The sequence below is a fragment of the Condylura cristata genome, unplaced genomic scaffold (genome assembly GCF_000260355.1).
Source record: "Condylura cristata isolate star-nosed mole 26May11 unplaced genomic scaffold, ConCri1.0 scaffold00031, whole genome shotgun sequence".
Lineage (NCBI taxonomy): Eukaryota > Metazoa > Chordata > Mammalia > Eulipotyphla > Talpidae > Condylura > Condylura cristata.
Genome location: NW_004567132.1, coordinates 2,139,762 through 2,161,478, shown reverse-complemented (window position 1 = coordinate 2,161,478; position 21,717 = coordinate 2,139,762). Strand labels below are relative to the sequence as shown.

General features: G+C 37.6%; 1 protein-coding gene across 1 annotated transcript in view; it reads right to left on the bottom strand.

The window, feature by feature from the left end:
* EML6 (echinoderm microtubule associated protein like 6) overlaps window positions 1–21,717 on the bottom strand; it is a 269,788-nt gene that overhangs the window by 110,466 nt on the left and 137,605 nt on the right. The window contains exons 7-10 of the mRNA XM_004691400.2: window positions 11,231–11,432; window positions 5,870–6,007; window positions 3,786–4,042; window positions 3,188–3,400 (exon numbers count right to left, since the gene is read on the bottom strand). Coding sequence (XP_004691457.1) covers window positions 3,188–3,400; window positions 3,786–4,042; window positions 5,870–6,007; window positions 11,231–11,432 — 810 coding nt within the window. The remainder of the gene's footprint in view (window positions 1–3,187; window positions 3,401–3,785; window positions 4,043–5,869; window positions 6,008–11,230; window positions 11,433–21,717) is intronic.

Here is a 21,717-nt window from a genome sequence, read left to right as displayed (position 1 = left end):
ACTACAAAGTCTATGGGAAGTTCAGGGGACAACAAGCACCCCTTCTGCCTAGAAAAATCTCTCTAAATGAAATCTCTAATGGGAAAAGGTCAGCTGTTCAAGTATCACACATTTAAATGTAAATACTCAATGAAGAGGTAATGATTAAATCTGTATGAAGGTGAAAGACTGACATGTGTCTTTCTGAGAGCATGTTCTGACCAAGTGAGGTTCTATCAAAACAAGGCCTCCATAAAAGATTAGGGGTCTGTTGCCACAGGGGGCCTTAGGTTTCAAAAGCCTACATTAACTGAGAAAACTTAATAAAGTCAACAAATTCCAACTAATATCATAATGTTGACTGATAATTCAGCAATTGGCGAACAAATTATATCCTTCCCATAGTTCTAAATTTTATTGGACTATACCTTTGCTGCCCTGAGGTCATATCCTATTTCACCTCATGTAATGTCTTTGGGGTGATGGTAAAATAGGCTGTATTATGAGTGATGTTAAGGAAAAGTATTAGTACTGACTAACTATTTTGAGATTAAAAACTGTCAAAGTGAGAAACAAATTTATTTTAATATGTAAAAACAATACCAACTGCAGTAATTTTCATTAACTGCAGAATACTTATATTTAATTATTATGTAACAGAATACTACATACATCTAGTTATAGATGTTTCAATTAACTTGACTGTAAGTTTTCATTAAACATAATGGAAAACTACAGTGGTTGTACCTTACTTTCTCATGGTCATCATCCCCTGCCTATATTTTTTTTATAAATTCAAATGTTACTGGTACCCTGACATGGCAGGGAGTTAAGTTTCATCACTGGTTTACATTCCCATCAAAAAAATTCTTTCATAAAATTCCCTGCCAGTGTTTTAGCACAAAAAGGCAACAAATGCTTGAAAGTTTCTGTAGAAAACTGCAAGATCTATAAATTAAGAGTCATAAAAAGCAGAGCAAAAGCTTTTTTTTCCACTTGTAGAGACTACAGATTCTCTGGGTTTAAAGGAAGCAAGTGCTCAAAATTCATACATAAGAAGAAAGAAAATAACCATTCCATTTCACTAAAGGTAGTATTTTAAACTAGTATTCACTTGAACTTAATTATTTAGATATAAATTATGTTATTGATGAAATAACTTTTATTTGCTATGAAAACATGAATGTTTTTGCAGACTACTAAAATGAACGTCATAACTCTCAACCCCCACAATTTTTTTTTTTGGCTAGAGAGTCTGTAGTTTCTGTGTTTTATAGAAGTGAAAAAAGAAAACGTTATCTCTGCTTCTTATGACTCTTAATTTATACATCTTGCAATTTGCTACATTCCCTCAGGTCCCTGTGTGTCACCCTTAGGGTTGAAGAGTGTTTTATCATGACAGACAGCACTGTTTGCCACCTCCTCCCTCACCCCAAATTCTAATAAACAAACCCAAGATCAACCTTCCCATTTCTGTTTTCCAGAACCAAGCTGACCTTACAAGGCTGGTGACACATAGGAGATACCACTCTCATTGAGTTAACTTTACTTCCAGTTCCCACACTTGAGAACCTCTGATGATTCTTCCCAATTCTGTAGATACCTTCTGTTTGTCTGATTTCTACATTACTCAATCCAAAGAGACATGCCCTATTACCCAAAAGACTCACTAGGATAAGAGGAAAGAATTTGAATTTGGCACACTGATATATTTTGTATCCTTTTTGTGCCTCCAGCATTTTAAACCACTGGACATTTTGTCAAGTGTCAGTGATGGTGGTTTTATGAATTTTATGTTCAACTTTATATCATAATTGTCACTGCTTCAAACCTGCCAGTTAGCTAAAAATTACTTTCTGATTACATTTTCAATCCTTTTTCTTGCTTGATCTAAAATTGTTCAAGTGAAAGCTTTTCACTACCTACTGGTTACTTTCCTGAGATCAAATTTTCAGGGCACAGATGGGGAGTCTCAGAAAAACCTATGCATGGGCTTTACCTAAACTTGCAAAGGAAGAAGAGGGCAATTTATTCAGTCACATCACACAAAGCTTATATGTGCCACAAAACTGGAGTGACAAGATTTAACAACAATAAAGCAAGCAAAACAATGAAGTATAAGGGCAGACAGAGACATTTTGAATCAATCCTCATTCTCAGAAATATCACCAGTTACATAATCTGACTTGCAAAATTGGTCTTAAAATAAGGAGTCCATAAACTATATTTTCAGTAGAATGATCACTTGTGGATTTTATTTTAAATATGTCTAAAAGATTTGTTTTGTTTTCCATTTACAAGCATAATTAGCTGTTAGTATATTTAATTTAAATCATGAAAATTTACCTAAATGTAAAAAATTAGACTTGTTTATTTTTATAATTTATATATTTTCTTACATCAGGTGGCGCAGCGGGTTAGAGCACAGCACTGAGAATCTAAAGCCGCTTCCGTATGAGTTCGATCCCCGCCTGCCCCGGAGGTGACCACATGGCGTGGCAGACCTCTCCTGACCCGCCCACTGCTCTCCTCAGCAGTGTACTTCGTCGATCTGCCTGTTCTGTTCCCCGCTCTGTCTCTGGTGAAGCCTCTCACCACCCTTGAGCCTCTGGCCTGTACCCCAGTTCTGTATGCACAAATAAATAAATCTTTAAAAAAAAAAAAAAGACTTATTTAAAACATGGGATTTAAAAATGAAAAATCCTGGCCCTCCCTGGTGGCGCAGCGGGTTAAAGCACAGCACTGAGAATCTAAAGCCACTTCCGTATGAGTTCGATCCCCGCCTGCCCCGGAGGTGACCACATGGCGTGGCAGACCTCTCCTGACCCGCCCACTGCTCTCCTCAGCAGTGTACTTCGTCGATCTGCATGTTCTGTTCCCCGCTCTGTCTCTGGTGAAGCCTCTCACCACCCTTGAGCCTCTGGCCTGTACCCCAGTTCTGTATGCACAAATAAATAAATCTTTAAAAAAAAAAAATGAAAAATCCTGAGTGATAATTATGTTCAATTCTGATTTAAATTTGCAAAACCCAGTATTTCAGAAAGTCAAAAGTAAATGATATATGTTCTACTTTAAAATATTAGATTATAAATGAGTATGAAAATAAAATTAATAGTATGTAGGGATAAACACCAAATAAATAAGCCTTAATTATACTGCATATACACTCCAGAATAAATAATCAATGAAACATTTATTTTGGTCTTACCTTTCTTGAGACAAGGAAATTTAAACAATTTAACCAGTCCAAAATCATCTCCAGACACCAGTACTGAGCTATTGTAATTCGCATCCACTGAGTTGATGTCAGTGACTGCAGTATATTTTGGCCAAATTCCACTCACTTCAGGGCCTTTCACACAGGTCCAGGAAGCCCAGGGAATCCCTTTGATTTCCTCTTTACTTGTTAAAGGCTTCCCAGCTGAAAATAATGAAAAAATTCTAATAAAATCTACATTTAATTAAAAAGCATATACTGATTTATTCATTTTTCTGTTCTCATAGAGTTCTAGTCTTTGTTTTCTCAAAAAAAAAGTCTGTAAGTCAAGGAAACTATAAGTATTCTAATCTCTTTATCCATGTTATTTTTTGTTGCAACAATAGTATATATTCAAAATTTAGAAAAAAGAAGAAAATTATCATTGTACTAAATGAAATATCTCCAACTCACTCTTTTGGTGCACATGTATTTTATATTACTATTAAAAGTACTTTCATCAAATTACAGATTATCATATTTAGCCACCAATATTTTGTTTTTTAAAGTTTTTTTATGAACTCCTACCTCTGAGGCCTACATGACTTACATGGCATTTTGTAGAAGAGTCGTTCTCCTGCACCATCATTAGTTTGCAAATATTTACTATCCAAAGACCAGTCAATGTGTGTAATGAAACTAAGAGACTTGCTGCATTCTCCAATTTTCTTATACCGCTGGGCTACAGCATAAACATCGACAGGGCCATCATTGGATCCTACCGCTAGGTAAGAACCATCCGGAGAGAATTTCATTTCATGAATGACTTCTTTACGATCTTTAATATGAACCACTTCTGTCATATCTCTAGAAGAATAAAAAGCAACAAATCTCAAAAGAGTATCTCCACTCATGTTTTAAAGTAGAAGTGTTTGAGAAAAGCATTATTTTAAAAGGGAGAGGAAACCTACAGAAGTTAGAAGATTTTTTTTTTATATTTATTTATTTATGCATACAGAACTGGGGCCAGAGGTGTGGAGGGTAAGAAGAGCACCCGAGACAGAGTGGGGAGCAGAAAAGGCAGATCGACGAAGTACATTGCTGAGCCCAGCAGCAGGCGGGTCAAGAGAGGGCTGCCACTCCATGTGGATCACCTCCCAGTCGGGGATCGAACTTGCACTGAAGTGGCTGTGGCTAGCTTGCAGTGCTGCGTCCTAACCTGTTGCAAGCCACCAGGAAGGACCCAGAAGATTAAGTTTCAAGGAAAAATATTAAAATATATTATTTAAAATTTATGGCCAACTTAAGAAAAATAAGAACGTTCATATTTTTGACTTTCAAAGTAAAAATAAACAAAATAATTCAATTAAATGACTTTGTTTTCATGCTCAGTTATTTATCATTCCCTGACTTGTTAAAGAAATTGGAGTTTATAAAACTGATTTAAAAAACATGTAATGGAGAAATGTAAACATGTCAAGGTTATCATGAAATCATCTGTACACTTTAGGACAACAATGACTATTATTTGCATATAAATATGCATATGTATATGCATGATATTTATTGTTGCAAAAAAAGCAATTCAAAAAAGCATGAGGGAAGTAACTTTTAAACATTAATTAGATATATAATTGTTTAACTTTTATAATGAATGGTCAACAATGACTTGAATATTTTGTATCCTTTGTGATCAGATTTTGTATGACTTTCTTGTCCTAATTTGAAAGTTCACTGAGGTTTTTATTTTTTCTACAATTGTGAAACAGGATTCTGACTAGCAGGTCCCCTCAGCCAGTAATAGTATCTTCATCAACTTCCAAACAAACTGGATGCATAAAGGATGACAAATATTTGCATCCAAGTATTTTAAGTCCTTATAGCTGATGTCATTTATTAATATTATAGCTTACTATTTGTCATAGTTTATGAGTAGAGAATTTTTGGTTTTGACTTAGAAAATCCATGAAAAAGAAAAGAAAATCTGGTAATTGGCCACTTTTGCATACATCATCAAGCAGAGAAAGAAAATATCCACCAATTTGTAATAAGTTACATGTGACTGGTAACGAGAATTTAGTGTTATAAACCTTGCCATGAGCATTTTTCAAAGCTATATAGAATTTTCTCTGTACAAGATATGCAGTATCTAAGCTGAATTTCTTCTCTGTAATCACAAAATGTATAAGCCAAAAAGTACAAACAATGCATTCAGAGGAATTACAAAGATGGGTCATAATTTTTGTTCAGAAATAAAAATATATTGTTCATTATAGGTAAAAGAAATCTTTTACTCAAGTTCACCTCTAAAAATCTGGTGGTATTGGAGGCTATTTTATTATTTCCTAGTCTTTTATTAATTCACTACAAGCACACATAAGAATCCCTGGGGACGGATGAGCTTGGAAACTCATTGCTCATTGGATATCGGGAGGGGTAGCACCCTAATTAGACACATTAATTTTTTGCAGTGAATCACATGATGCATGATTATTTCTAAGAGATTAATAGAAACAAAGAATTTTAGATTTTCAGAGTATTTGGATTTCAGAATTATATCAGGGACTGTGACTCTATAGTGTTCGTATTTGAAAGGCAAATGTATTTTTCATAAGGTCCTGGCATTCCTTATGACCAAAAGGATCTTAGCTTTAACACTAACTATTTTCAAGATGTCACTATTTCAGTACATGCCTGACGCGGAGAACAATGAATGAGCCGTCCTTCATGCCCAGGGCCAACTGAGATCCGTCAGGGCTGAAGGCGACACTGCGAACTGCTTCCTCCATGTTACAGCGAGCGATCAAGGCATGATCAGCCAGGCTCCACAGCCTGCGCACAAGAACAAACAACGAAGTGAAACAAAATCATCCTTTCATATCCATCCATTATCACCCACAGCAGAAGGGCTGCTTCTACACATCTGCTAGTAAAAGGGCCACAGTAGATCCCATCAGTGACTTCCTCACCACCTGCCCGGGGATCTGGGAAGGTGTTTAGTCTGCATCACTTTCGCCAATCTGATATGTAGCAAGAAATAGAAAATAAGATAATATTTTCTAAGATTTTAAAAAAATATTTACTATATTAGCTTATTTTTACATATTTTTGTGCATTTTTCCATCTCAGTATTTTCTAAGATTTTAAGATTTACAAAAAAGGAAATTTTAAGCTTAACTTCACACAAAATCTTGCTTTTCCCTTTGGAAATTAAAATCTGTTCCATACATATACCATGGGTTTTTAATGAAATTGGATGAGAAGTGTGGCTAGATGTGATTGTTGTTAATTTTTTAAAAATATGAGTGTCCTCCCAGTAATTGTACTACTTAAGCACATATAGATTGAACTACACTTTATCTTTGTTGTCTCCCGAGAAAGAAAAGAAATCTGCAAAGAACCCCCAACCCCCATATGCAGTTGTGTCCTGTCATTGCTCACAGTTCCACATGCGCCCCCTGCTGGCAGGTGCACTCTGCCTCTGAGCAGGTGCTTCTCTGTGCTCCTGGCTGGTAAGCACTGCTCCAGCTGGGGAAGTCAAGGTCACGGAGCAAGTGTAGCTAAAACAGAGTTTTCAGCAGCTCCGGGAATAACTAATGATATTTAGTTCTTCTTATTATTAGCACCTCAAACTGAGTGAGTGTGAACTAAATATATGAAGATATTTGTATCCGTTGCTGTACTGGCTTCTCTTAAGACTTAACTAACAATGTCTGCTAGGAGGACTAAAAATCTAGAGTTCTGCAATTGAGGGCAGGATAGAGTCTCACGTAGTGCTGATAATTTAAATGTATTTTGCCATTAGGAGGGACAGAGGCATACTACTTGTCATGCAGAGCTGCAGTGAGCAGCTTACAGATACTTAAAGCTGCATGCATTGTTTAGCCTAAAGCTTAAGGTATTCTTTCAATATCTCATACATTATTCATAGACCCATGCTGGTTTTTGTCTTATACTATTTAAATCAATATAAGTTTTGCTTTACTAGCATGAAGAAGTCATCACTTATCAATAAACTGTACTCTCCTTATAAAGTTACTAAGCTAATCTTTCCCAAGAAATATGACATACACATGGGACTAGATGTCAACTAGACTTATAGTGATCATCTTACAAAATATAGAAATATAAAATCATTGTATGTCTTATATCAATTATATCTCAAAAAAAATAAGTGCTATATTAATGAGCAAAAAATAACCAAGATGTCCATGTCAAATAAATATGAACAGAGAGTAGAAACCATGGGGGGAGTGGTGAATGGTGACTTACAGCTTCCCAACATTTCAATATTCAGTGTAAAGTTACATTTAAAATCTTAGTCAAATGAGTGGCTAAAGAGTAAGAACAAATTCTGACAGTGTGGCCTTCTTGGGAGTATTTGCAATTCTGATAATAAACAGGGTTGTTGAGATACAAATGCCATAGACATTCTCAAAATCATTTCTATTTGATAAATACAGAATATCTGAGGTGTCATTGGTTTGGCTGTTTGGGGAAAGTTTAGAATAAGAAAGGAAGATCAGGAAGTGAGTAAATAAAAGAATAAGCCAAATAAACATTTACATCACATAAAGAGACAAACAGTTGTTTTCACTGATTTTTATATTGATGAAGTTTTAGTGCCTGGTAGAGACTAAAGAATGGGTTTATTTTTGGATTTAAGGTTTATTAAGAGTGACATCATAAACATGGCAGCGAAGGGTGCTAGGATTAAATTCTCCCATTCACAAGATCTTTACAGGACCTAGATATTTTGGACAAAGTGGTGGCCCAACAGAAGCAGGGGGAAGGACGACAAAAGGAGGAGATAAAGTTTGAAAGTAATGGTAAAACGTTGAGTCATCTAAGAACTCCAGAACAAAGGTCAGCAGGGGACTGGGCCTCCAGCAGATCCTGCAATTTGGAACTGAGCTAAGAATTGTTGGGTGGGCAGGGGCGGGAGCCACTGGCACGGAGTGTGCAGCCCCACAGACAAACAAAGTCCCAGGAATAGGGTTGTGGTAAGTCCGAAGCCTGCAATTTGGAACTGAGCTGAGAACTGCCTGGCAGGCAGCCCCAAATGCTGGCAGGCAAGGGCAGAATTCACTGGCACCAAAAATGTGCAGCCCTGTACCACTATGGGAAGTTAGGGACTGCACACTCCCCTTTGGCTAGGGACCCTACCATCCTCCCCAGACTGAGGGAAGGGATGATCAAGGACAGTGCCCATCAGCACAGCCACAGCATCATTACCCTTGTGGAGTTTTAAGCAATAATGCTGGACTTGGCCTGACTACCCGTTCCCAACATCCCAGAAGGAGCAACCTGAAGAGCTGCCCCCCCCAGTACCAGTGGCACAGTGTCCTAACACATAAAACAAATTAGAAAATGGACATCAGGGAAAAGGAAAAATACAAATAACTAAGCAAGTCCTCAAGGGAAGGACACACCACAAAAAGAAAATCAGCCACCAGAACTCAGCAACAATGACATAGAAAAACTTCTCTACCTGCCACATAGAGAATTTAAAATTATCATGATTTCAAAACATGAAGAAGATAAAAAGGAAAAAAATAATATGAGACAAATAATCAATGAACTGAAGAATGAAACTGAGACCTTAAGGAAGAAAATAAAAGAAACGTAGGAGATTAAAAATTAGTGGAGGAGCTAAAGAACTCTGGAAAAAGCAATGAAAACAAAATTGATGAAACAGAAGAATGATTCAGTACTTTTGAAGATACAGAAATAAAAAGAACCAAAAAAGAAAAGGAAAGTACAAAGGGGAAAGAAGAAAAAGGAAATACTTCAAGAACTACCCACACCATGAAGAAAGGAAATATGAAAATAATCAAGGAGATAATTGAAGAGAGCTGCCTAATCACAAAGAAAGAGATGAAAGTAGACATATAAGAAGCAAGAAGAACAACACATTTCCATAATGAACGATAAACTATAGCAAGACACATAATAGCAAAGCTCCCAAGATTCCAAGACAAAGAAAAAAATAATGAAGCTCATGAAGGGGAAACTAACTGATAAACTATCAAGGGAAAAAAGCAAACACTATAAAAACAAATTTAAAAAATTTTAAATGATGTAAAAATATATAAATAAATAATTTGGAAAAAACGGATGATATTAGTCCAAGTCAGGCCAGAGGTTCAAACCAGGCACCCCAACATGGTCTGGGTCTTGGGGGGGGGCTATAACACCCCTGCATGGCCTAGGCTGCAGGGTATTGGGAGCCAAGAATGATCCCCTTCTGTTCTGACTCCCATTTCAATCAGAGTGGTACAAGACACCTATAATTCAGGCACTACTGCATTATTTCAGGAGGCAAGAGGGGCAAATGAGATCGCTGCATACAGTCATTGCCTGGGGCAGACTCAAACAGAGCATGGCTGAATTCACAAGAAAAAAAGAGACAAGCTGGTATGACAACCTATCACATGAGTTCCACCTACAGTATCTCTGGGGGCTGGGGACACAAGACCCCTGGTCCAGAGGTGCATGCAATGTGAGTGTAGCTTCCTCCTTTTTCAACTGGGAGAGGAAAATATCAGAGCTATGACTGGGGAGGGACCCAGTGCAGGACTGTAAACCATGAAAGGAGACAAGAGGGGCTGGGCCAATCACCTACTGGGGTCTGAAAATGAAAGTTGAGGGAACTCCTCCACTTTCATTAGCAGGGAGGAGGGTTCCCCTGGCCAGAATTATGACTCAGAAGCAGTATCATGTGACAGTCACTGGAATGTATTACACAATCATTGCGAATGAAGAACCCTATACCACAGGAAGCTCCAAATCGAGGAATCTGAGAATTATTCCACACACCTGTGCTACAAGAGGATCCTGGACAGCTCTGCCTTGCTACCTGCCTCACAGTTTTGCCTGGGGAGCTGAGCAGCCTGGTTTGCAGTGGTCTAGGAGCCCAGGACCTCACCCAGGGAAAGAACAAGTTTCCAGGAAAAAGACAAGGCCCATGGCTAATGATCAATAGATGTCTTATAGCAATGATTAGAGTGGAGGACAGAGAAACAGGATGGATTATTGGTGGGAGGGCAGCATCCAAGGGGAATGATAACCTATGATGTAAGAAAGATAACCTATGAAGTAAGAAAATAAAAATAAATATAAAGTTTATTAATAATTATACTGTTGTATTTTGATTCAATCCACAAACATAGAGATTAAGGGTAAGGAGGGAAAGGACAGGTAGAGAAATAACATTTAGTCTGGTTACAATATTCTACCTTAGCTATTTAAACCAAGAGGCAATTTAATGAATGACGAATCTGTTTCTTCCTGTCACCATCACTCACTCTTTCTGACCTGCTGGTTGTGGAGCACATTTAAAGCTCAGTAATGAACTTCAAAATATTCAAATAGGATTTGCACTTTTAAATCATATGTTCATTCTGTCAATAGCCACAAGTGTAATGGAAACATAGTCATTGTTCTCATGTTATGCAACACTGTCATGTCAAAAGACAACAAATGATCCATAGTAACAACCATTATGGCCCTAAAAAAAACAGCCTATTTTACTCAGGAACCAGCACCCAACTGTTTTATTTTTTGAGAAAAATGTTCAAAATTCCATCTGAGAATTTACAAAAAAAAAAAAAATCATTCACTCATGTGCTGCAGGAAACTTTGTAAATTAGAATTTAAGTTCTGATGGTGGTGAATGACAATCTGTGACTTAATTTTGAAAACCCCAAGCAGACCCCTGCAGAGAACTGAAAGCACAAGGTGGGGATGTGCTCTGATCACAGATGAGTATGCTGAGCTCATGTCTTCAGCAGAAAGAGAACTGGAGGCCAACGTAACAGCATCAGTGTATTTTTACTCCTAAGAACTTTTCATCACTTCAGACATAGTCAAAGAGAGCAGCAAAATGACAAGATGCCAAATGCTGCTGAGCTGACTGTCTTCACATTTCACTTGGAAATTGCGTGATCTGCACAGCAGCTTATCTTTTTCTTAAGTAACTTGTACATTTAGGCAAAATAAATCCAAAAACCAAGGAAATCAGTGAGATGGTGGTGGTTACCACTGGGGCCTCACCTGACAGAGCGGTCATCACTGCCTGTCACAGCCAGTGGCTTCTTGGGGTGTAGGGCCAGAGCCCAGAGCTCCCCTTCACAGTGGCCTTGCAGGATCAGCATCGGCTTGTCTCGTTCTCTCACAATCACTTCAAATATCTCGCTGTCCTGGGTTCCTGCCAATAGGCGGTCTGCTTTCCAGCATACACTCCGTATAGAAAGGCCTGACAAAAATCAATCAGCATTATAAAAGCAAATCTTCTCACCATTATAAAGCAACTAAATTAAATACCTTTATACCAGGGTGGTATCTAATACAATTCTTAAAGCTTCCTGGAGTTGGAGAATCAATTTCACATGTCATTCTATATTATTTACCATTTCTTTACATGTGTTGGTTATCTTCCCCATCTACTGTGATCTATTTCCACAAGAATGATTCCTTGGTTGCTCTTTCCTATGTGATTTATGATTATGTGTTTTTACAGCAAGATATTTTTTTTTTTAAGATTTATTTGTGCACACAGAACTGGGGTACAGGCCAGAGGCTCAGGAGCGGCGAGAGGCTTCACTAGAGACAGAGTGGGGAGCAGAACAGACAGATCGACGAAGTACACTGCTGAGGCGAGCAGCGGGCAAGTCAGGAGAGGACTGCCGCGCCATGTGGTCACTTCCAGGGCAGACGGGGATCGAACTCATGCAGAAGTGGCTTCAGCCTCTTAGTTCTGTGTGCTTTAACCTGCTGCGCCACCAGGGAGGGCCTACAGGAAGATTTATTTTAACTTACTATGTTCAAATGAATATAAGAAACTGTCTTTAGGAAAACCTAACTCTTTGATATTATTTCCTATTGATTTGCTATAGAAAGTAAATTATTTCAATCTTCAGCATGCTAACACTGCATTGAAATTATATGTGGCTGATAACTACAAAAAAGTTAATTATCACATTAACCAACTTTAACATGTAACTGATCAGAACTTAGACAGATGTGCCATGTCCCAGATACATGCAAATGAAACTAACTTCAAACTCAAATACCATCAAACATTTGTCAGTGGCGATGTTACTCTTCACTGACTTAACAATTCATGGAATCTCCTCTAAAAGTAGAGCATTCCTTTTTTTTTTTTTTTTAAAGATTTATTTATTTATGCTTACAGAGCTGGGGTACAGGCCACAGGTGTGGTTGAGTGAGAGGATTCACCAGAGTGGGGAGCAGAACAGGTAGACTGACGAAGTATACTGCTGAGGGGAACAGCAAGCAAGTCTGCCGCACCATGTGGGTCAGCTCCCTGGCGGGTTATTGAACTCATGCTGCTGTGGCTTTGGAGAACTTTGTAATGTGGTGCTTTAACCCGCTGCACCACCAGGGAGAACCTGCATAGCATTCCTACTAACCCAACCTTCTACCTTGTAGTAATTTTACCATCTTCAGGCACGTCTTTAGTTGCCCACATTTTGACTTGCAATCTATTCTATTTCTTACAGATTCATTATTTCATTTACTTATAAGTAAATTTTCTCATATCTGAGTTAGAAATACAAAAGCAATTCTACTTTTATAGATACTCTAAACAAGGTAGATATGATAAGCCTTGAAATCTTAGTTTTTTCCCCCACGGGCTTTGTCTTTCATACAGAAAGTACCAGAAGCTTTAATTCTGCCATAAACCTGATTGACTATACATGTGAGGGCCTATGCCTTTCTCCCTGGGGGCCAGTTTCTCAATGGAGAGAATGTAATTTATCATCCAAATTGCAACTTTTTGAAAGTAAAATGTTGACAATTTTATTAAACAAGTAATTTTACTATGTTGAAGGAACTATTAAATCATTCTATGAAAAAAAGTTTTCAAATGTAAAATTCAAATGGTATTTTATTACAAAATAAAAAATCCAAGACAGTGACAGCACACAAAAGATTTTTAGTCACAAAATGATTGTATTCTTGTTATTATATATGTGTCCAAACCCACAGAGTGTACAATTCCAAGAGTAAGTCCTAATGTGAGTAGTTATAGTAAGTGTAGGCTTAGCCGCTGTTGCAAATATGAAACTGAGGTGAGGCAGACTGTGTAAGTATGCATGAGAGGGAGCAGAGGATATATGAAAAATCTCTGTAGCTTCTGTACAATTTTTCTATGAATGTAAAACTTCTCTAAAAAATAAAATCTGTTTTTAAAAAGCCAGGACAAATGCTAAGCCAAATGAAATGCTGGCACAACAGGAGGATTAATTGAAGGTACATGAACTCCCTAACTGCACATTTCATCTTAATCAACTCATTGGGGTCTTGAAAGGATCAAGTGAGATAAAGCATTTATTTATTAAAAATGTATTTTTTTAGGTAAAAGCTATTTTTACATGAGCTAACTCTCCTTACTCCTTGCTCTGAAATCATTAGTATGGTTCTTGAAATGGGAGAACAAAACACACAAAGTAGATTTATTATTCCTGCTGTGAGTAGTAAGTAGGGGTATCTTGGCAACAGCCAGTTCAGGATTAGTCACTGAAAATTCTCCAATTGCAAACATAATATAAGGTTTTCAAGGTTGGAAAGGACAGATATGCAGTGAATGCTGTCAGGAGAAGGTAACAAACTGACAGGACAAGCAGCACAGTTGTGGAGGAAACTCTGCCTTGTAGGGGGACAACCTTTTAACCTGTGTCTCTCTATTGTCCTTATCTTTTTTTTTTTTTTCTGTAGTTTACCAATCATTGATTAACATATTCCTGTTTTCTTTGGGGGTGTTGATGAATTAATTATCTGCCAAGCAGGCTTTGCCTCAGCTACAAATTCCTGGTTCATTCAAAACCAGGATGTAAAGAAAGATAACAGAGTGTATTCCAAAATTGTCACAAACCCCCAAATTTACTTGTTTATTACATTTATTATTCATTTCCTCTCAGTTCTAAGCACAGCTGCATATTGGGTACAACTTAGCACAATGACTGGCACATAGAATTCGATAAAAATTGTTGAGTAAATAAAACATCAAAATCAAAAAACATGTAAGTCCCAGGAGATACTTAAAAACAAAAACACTATCTCCACTTTCAGAGGAGGGGGAATACATTCCTACATTCCTTCATTCATTTAAAAAAAAAAATTATTGAGATCCCACTATGTGTCCCAGACTGGAAAATCAACAGTGAACAAGCCAGATACATACTATAAGGGAGCTTATAGTCTATGCCAGCCTTTTCTAAGTAAATAACCACACAACAAAATCCAATGTACATATACGAAATTCTAGTTCAAGATGATAGTTCAAGATGATGGTGAAAGAGAATCCTGAACCTACCTCCTCCCACAGAAACCCTGAATCTACAGCTACATACAGAACATTTTTTTCTGAAAGAAGTTTAAAAAGCAGAATGACTCCTACACATAAGAAAAAGAAAGAAAAAAAAAAACAAAAACAAAACATGTTCTAAAAGATGGAAGAGACTGAGACACAATCTTCCTACAAATTTCACCTCTGGTGCACCCACGATCTCGCAACACTGAAATTCAATCTGAGACATAAAAGATTTGAATCACTAATCTGCCACCCCAACTTTTAAACACTTATAGTAAGAAATAAGAAAGATCTCAAATAGACAATTTAACTTTACTCATCAAACAACTAGAAAAAGGACAACTAAACTGAAACTAGAAGGGAGGAAATAATAAAGATCAGTGAAGAAAGAAAAAGCCAATAAAAAAAAAAAAAGACAATGAAACAAAAATAGGCTCTTTGAGGATATACACAAAGCTGACAAATCTTTAGCTAGGCTCATCAAGAAAAATCAGAACTAAAATAAAATAAAAGTACAGATATTGCAATTAATACCACATAATACAAAAGGTCATGTAAGATATACAAAACAATTGCATGTTCACATATTGAACAACATAAATAAATGAAAAGAAACATGTAACTTGCCAAGACTGAATTATGAAGAAATAGAAAATCTGAACAGATCACTAACGAGTAAAGAGTTTAAATCTGTAACCAAAACCCCATTAATAAGGGAGTGATAACTTCAGGAGTAAATTCTATCAAACACATAAATAAGAATAGGAATCCTTCTTATAATGTTTCAACAAATAGAACATTTCCAAGCATATTTTACAAAGCCACCAAAACTAGACAAGGACACCATAGAAAATTATAGATAAAAATGCCTAGTGAACATAGATACAAAAGTCCTTGGCAAATAGTAGCAAAATGAATCAACAATACATTAAAAGGATCATAATCAAGTGTGGCTAATTCCAGGGACACAAAAATTAATGATAAACCATGTTAGTAAGATAAAATATAAAAATCATATGATCTTCACAATAGATGCAAAAAAGCACCTGAAAATTTCAATATCCTTTCATGATAAAATCTCTCAAGAAAGTGGGTATAAAGGAAATGTGTTTCTATACATTAAAGGTCATATATGACAAGCCCACAGTTAACAGCATTGCCAAGGTAAAAAGCTGAAAGCTTTTCCTTTGGATTCAGGAAAAAGACAATGAATCACACTCTCACCACTTTAAGTAAATATAGACTGGAAGTCTTGGTCAGATCAAGAAAAAGAAATAAAAAGTATCCAAACCAAATGAGGGTAAAAAAAAAACAAAACAACAAGATTGTCTCTAATCACAAGTTGGATGATATTTACATGAAACCCTAACAACTTCATTTAAAGACTGTTAGAACTAATCAATGAATTCAGTTAAATTGCACATCACTATGGTGATGGCACACGGGTGAATTGGTGGTGGGAAGCCCATGGGGATTACAACTGAGATGAAAAAATGCACAAAATGAAGGATGATTTAAAAAAATAAAAAACATAAAAGAAAAAAATACAAAAATAAACTGCAAGACATAAAATCCCCAAAAAGAGATATTAAGAAAACAATCTTATTTATAATTGCATTTTAAAATAACATGTAATAAATTTAATCAAGGAGGTGATATACCTGTACACTGAAAACTGTAATGAAACTATAATAATATAATAAATTATATCAGGGATTAGAAAACTTAATATTGTTAAAATGTCCACACTGCCCAAAGCAATCTACAGATTTGCTTCAATACCTATCAAAATTTCAATGGCATTTTTCACAGAGATAGAATAAACAATCTTAAAATTTGCATGGAAACAAAAGGTTCCAAAGAGCCAAAGCAATCTTAAGAAAGGAGAAAACTGAAGCTTATTTTCCCTTATTTCTAACTATCTTACAAAGTTATAGAAATCAAAACAGTGTATTTTGGCATCATGAGACACCATAGATAATGGAACAGAGTTCAGAAATGAACTCGCACATATATGGTAAACCAGTAATCGCACATATATGGTAAATCAGTTAATGCCAAACAATATACAATGGGGACAGGACTTTCTCTTCAATGAGTGATGCTGGGACAACTGGCAAACCTGCAAGAGAATAAAATTGGGCCATTATCTTATACTGTACAGAAAAAAATAACTCAAAATGAATTAAAGACTTTTAAGAAATGAATCAATAAAGTTCCTGGAAGAAAGTTTAGGTGGTTAATCCCTTCATAATGCTCGTGGCAATGAACTTTTGGATTTGACTCCAAACCAAAGGCAACAGAAGCAAAAATAAACAAGTTCAACTACATCAAACTAGCAAGCTTTGGCAGAGCAAAGGAAACCATCAACGAAATGAAAGGCAATCTAGTGAATTGAAAAAAAAATTGCAAATCATGTATATGATAAGGGGTTAATATCTGAAGTACAAACATAATTCCTATAACTCAATAGAAAAAAAAAAAGAAGAAAACAACCTGATTAAAAAATGAACAGAAGATTTGAATGGACATTTTCCCAAAGACAAGTAGATGGCCAGCGGGTACACAAAAAGGTACTCAACATCAGTAGTTGTCAGGGAAATGTAAATCAAAACCACAGTGGGCTATCACCTCATTCCTGTTAGAATGGTTTTACCAAAAACAAGAGATAATAATTATTAGGGAGGATGTGGAGGTGGGAATGTAAACTGGTGCAGACACTATGGAAAAAAGTATGGCAGTTTCTAAACAGTTAAAAGGAAACTAAAACACTAACTAGAAAATACCTGAACACTGTATGAGTAATTCCAACATTATTTATATTAGCCAAGATGTGGAAACAATCTGTTCATAAATGGGCGAATGGATAAAGAAAATGTGTGCACACATACAATAGATCATTATCCAACTGCAATAAAGAGAAGGAAACCCTGCCATTTCAAACAACATGGGTGGACCATCAGAGATTTATGCTAAATAAAATAAGCCAGACAGACAAATATTGCATGATCTCACAGGGTATCTAAGAAAAAAACCCCAACAAACAAAATATAAATTGAGATACAGGACACATATTGGTGGCTATCATAGGTGGAAGGTATTGTATAATGGGCAAAATTGGTGAGGACAGCTAAACTATACAAACTCCCAGCTATAAGACAGTATGTCCTGAGATGTAATATACAGCATTGCAACTATAATAATAATACTGTACTGTATTATTGAGTAAATAAAAAAAATATAGCCAATATGGTGATGGATATTAACTAGGTTTAATGTCTAGTTAATAGACATTAATCAATAAAAAAAATTAGAGCCAGTATGGTGATAGATATTAACTAGGTTTAATGTCCAGTTAATAGTTTGTACATTCCATTGTTGATCATTTAGGAATACGTACATATATGGAATCATACCTATACATCAGAAATTTATGTTATATGTCAATTATACTGTTACAAAAATGATGTACATTTATAGCACATAGCTTAACAAAGTGTTAAATATTTTAACCATTACACAATAGGCAAGCCACAACATAGTCATAATTCTATGGACTGTGCTAAAGAACCAGCTCTTTTCCTAGTGCCTCTATAAGCATGAGCCAAGATCCTGTGGCCTCCAACAGTGAGGTCACACATATATGGTTAAGTGGCTTAAAAACAAACTTTTCCCGAAGACTCTGCGTTCTATTTGGCCCAGTGTGCAAACATTTATTTCTCCTCACCATATACACTATGCAGAAAGGAACAAGCATATTTCAAAGATCAACTCACCACCTAGAACTAACAAATAATTGCTTTGTGTATTTTAAAGAGGTTTAGGAAAGAACTACCTTTCAATTTAGCCAAGACTGATAAGCTAGTGGAAGTTACACAGCACCTCACCATATTTTCCAACTGTGGCCAGGTTGTTCTTGGAGTCTTTGAAGAGCCTAGGGACCTGGCAAGGAGAGTGCTGTAAACTGGTCCAAAGACAAGTTTGAGGGCCCAACTCCTGTTTTTCCCTCAGCACCTCACAATCTGTATTATATAGGAGATTTCATTTGAAAATAGGTTCCAGTGATCTAACCAACACAAGGGAGAGGAGCTTTGCACTTGGCAAATGCAATGAAGTTAAACTGGTATTTCTGGCTAAATATGGGCAGAGGGAACAGGAAAGGGAAGAGAAAGGAGTTACGTTGTCATTGTTTACAACATAAACTTAAAGAACTGTAAACTTCTCTGAAAGACTAATTCAGGCTCTTCATAAACACTCAGCTCCTCAAAGAGAAAAACTGTTTTGTTCCCTCAGTCAAGTCAACCATTGGGGCCTAGCTATGAAGCTAGATAGTACACTGGGGCCACTCCTACTCCCAAGAAAACCTTTTAAATAGGAATTGCTTTCTGGAGACACCTCAGGAAGTAAAGAACTGCATTACAGTTTCCTAGTAATGTCCAATTTTCATCATTTCTAAACGTAACTGCTGCTCTGCCAGCAAGAGCAGTGAAGAGAAGAAAATTCCTGCATTCCAGAGAGACTAGGGTGAGTGGCAAATCCCTGTCAAAATTCTGACATTGTTTCCCTTCTCCTATCTGGCTGGTCTTAATTTTGACTTCTCTACTTCTTTTCTAGTGCATAGAAAAGGAATGTAATCATGGTTTTGCAGCTGGGCTGGCAGCTTGCTGTCTTGGGATTTATCTTTGGGTCTTTATCTTCTGCTCTGCACTTTCAAAAAAAGATAAGGTATTCTTTGTAAAATGATTAGAAGTCCACAAACGGTGAGTTTTTTAAAAACAGAAATGATCTTTTTCCTGGGCAAAATACATGTTTTGGAAACTTCTGACCATATGAACTGAAGGCATTTCACTGTAGTGATTGGGGTACACATTTTGGACACTGACCTTTTTGCTACTCTGCTCTGAGAAATGTGGGGCTCTGGCCTGTACATTGTCCAGACAGCCAGCAGGTGGCAGTAGAGAACAACCACCTACTTGTAAAAAACTAAGGCTGAACCTTTGCCTGGGTTCAGACCAGAAATTAGGAAAACAGCTCCCTTGTAATCCTCTCTGCTACAGTACTGAGTTCTGGACATGGGGAGATCCAGTCCATGAAAATCAACAGATCAAAAGGACATGACTTACTTTTCACTAATTCATTGAATGATCAACTACACAGACTAGATTTATGTCCAAGACTCAGTCTCTCCCAGCTGTGTGTCATAAGAAGTTATTTAATCTTTCAAACTTTCTGTTTCTACATATGTAATATAAAAATAATATCAGCACTCAAACATTATAGCATTATTATGAGCATTCAAGGCAGTAATACGCTAGAACACTTGACCCAGTATCTGGGATTTAGGAAGTTAATCAACTACAAGTTGTCATTTTACCCAGCAGGTTTTTATGCTTCATTGAAGTCTTTTTCAGTGTGTGAAGACATAGCTGTTGCTTGTTTGTCCTCTGGATATGCTCTTGCTGCAAACTCTCAGAAGGAAAAGCTATGGTCCAATACACAGGAGAGAACAAGTCCCTTGGGGGATAAAAAGACCTGTTACCTCTATTATTTGATCTGAGAATGGGATACTGGCAGTGGTGAGTCTTAAATCGGGTGCTTTGATGCCTGGTATGGTGAAGAACCAAGAGCAGTAGTTCCTAACCCTTACTGTTTATCAGAGGCTAGATGGAGAGTTTTTGTAAAAAGGCACAGATGCAGGCCCTCCCTGATGGCACAGCGGGTTAAAGCACAGCACTAAGAAGCTAAAGCCACTTTAGCATGAGTTTAATCTCCAGCCCCAGAGGTGACCCACATGGTGTGGCAGACCTCTCCTGACCCGCCCGCTGCTCCCCTCAGCAGTGTAATTTGTCAGTTGGCCTGTTCTGCTCCCCACTCTGTCCCTGGTGATTCCTCTCACCACCCATGCATCTTTGGCCTATACTCCAGTTTTGTATGCATAAATAAATAAATATCTAAAAAAAAAAAAAAGACACAGATGCCTGGATACCATCACAGAGTTTTCTCAACTAGTCTGAGCAGAGCAAGACCTAGTTATTTTCAGATTTCCAAGGCTGAGAAATATTCAGTCTTTAGTTGATTATTTACAGTTCAGATTTCCAGGATTCCTCACAGTGAATCGGATGGCATTCTTCAGCTGCATTTTGGAAAACTGCTCTAGTGAATGAAAATACCCAAGTCCTGATGAAAAGGGACCAATGAGAAGTCAATTTTGTGTCAAGAAATCAAAGGATAAGTGGTCGGGAGTGAAGCTCATCTATACCACCTGGCCCACACACCCATGAAGGCTCACAAGGACAAGGGAGTAGGCAGGTTCCAAGCTCAGGGCCTGATCCAAGCAGGGCCATCAAATTATCTGTTGAATAAATGAGGAAGTTACAGCACCGAAAATGCAGATTATTTGAGTAAGAGCCCAGAGCGATAGAGACAAAATGAGGAGTCAGGCAGCACAAGTCTTGAGCAGACATTGTTCCCCAGGATTTCCCTCTTCTGTGGATATGCACCCAGGACATGGTGCCAAGATGAAACGAGATAAGGGATGACCACTGTTAGAGGCCTAACATCACTGAAGATGCACTACTCAGGAGCACTTTAGGTAGAGATGAGAAGGGTCAAAAAAAAGGGGGGAGAAGGAAAGAAAAGCTGTAAGAGTGTGGGGTGAGGATAGCTCACTGCGCCTGCTTCCCTTCAAGAGGTGGTGGCTGAGGCCATAGGAGTAACAGGGGACTGGAGATGAGCCAGGAGGTCCTGGCTCTGCCATGCTTTGGTGCCCCAGAGTAATGTGGAAGGCAGTGTTTGGGAACCTGAAAGAAACATGAGTGGGGAAAGATGGGCATCTCCCCAGGACTTGTGAGCACAGTAACTGGAGGAGAGCATTGGCCTCATGGTTTGGGGGACCTGACTAAAAATGAAAATGTGAGATTTCTTGTTTAAAAATGATTGATAATTTCAAAGTGGCAAGAGTAAAGTGCCAACTCCAGCACAGGGGTCTTGAGGGCACAGGGCCCATGTAGCCACAGGTCTTATGCCCAGGAGCAGCCCTGCCAGGGGTTTAAAATGGGGTTCTGTGGGGCCCTCCCTGGTGGGGCAGCAGGTTAAAGCACAGCACTGCAAGTGAGCCACAGCCACTGCAGTATGAGTTCGATCCCTGGCCCCAGAGGTGACCCACAGGGCAGGGCAGACCTCTCCTGACCCGCCCGCTGCTCCC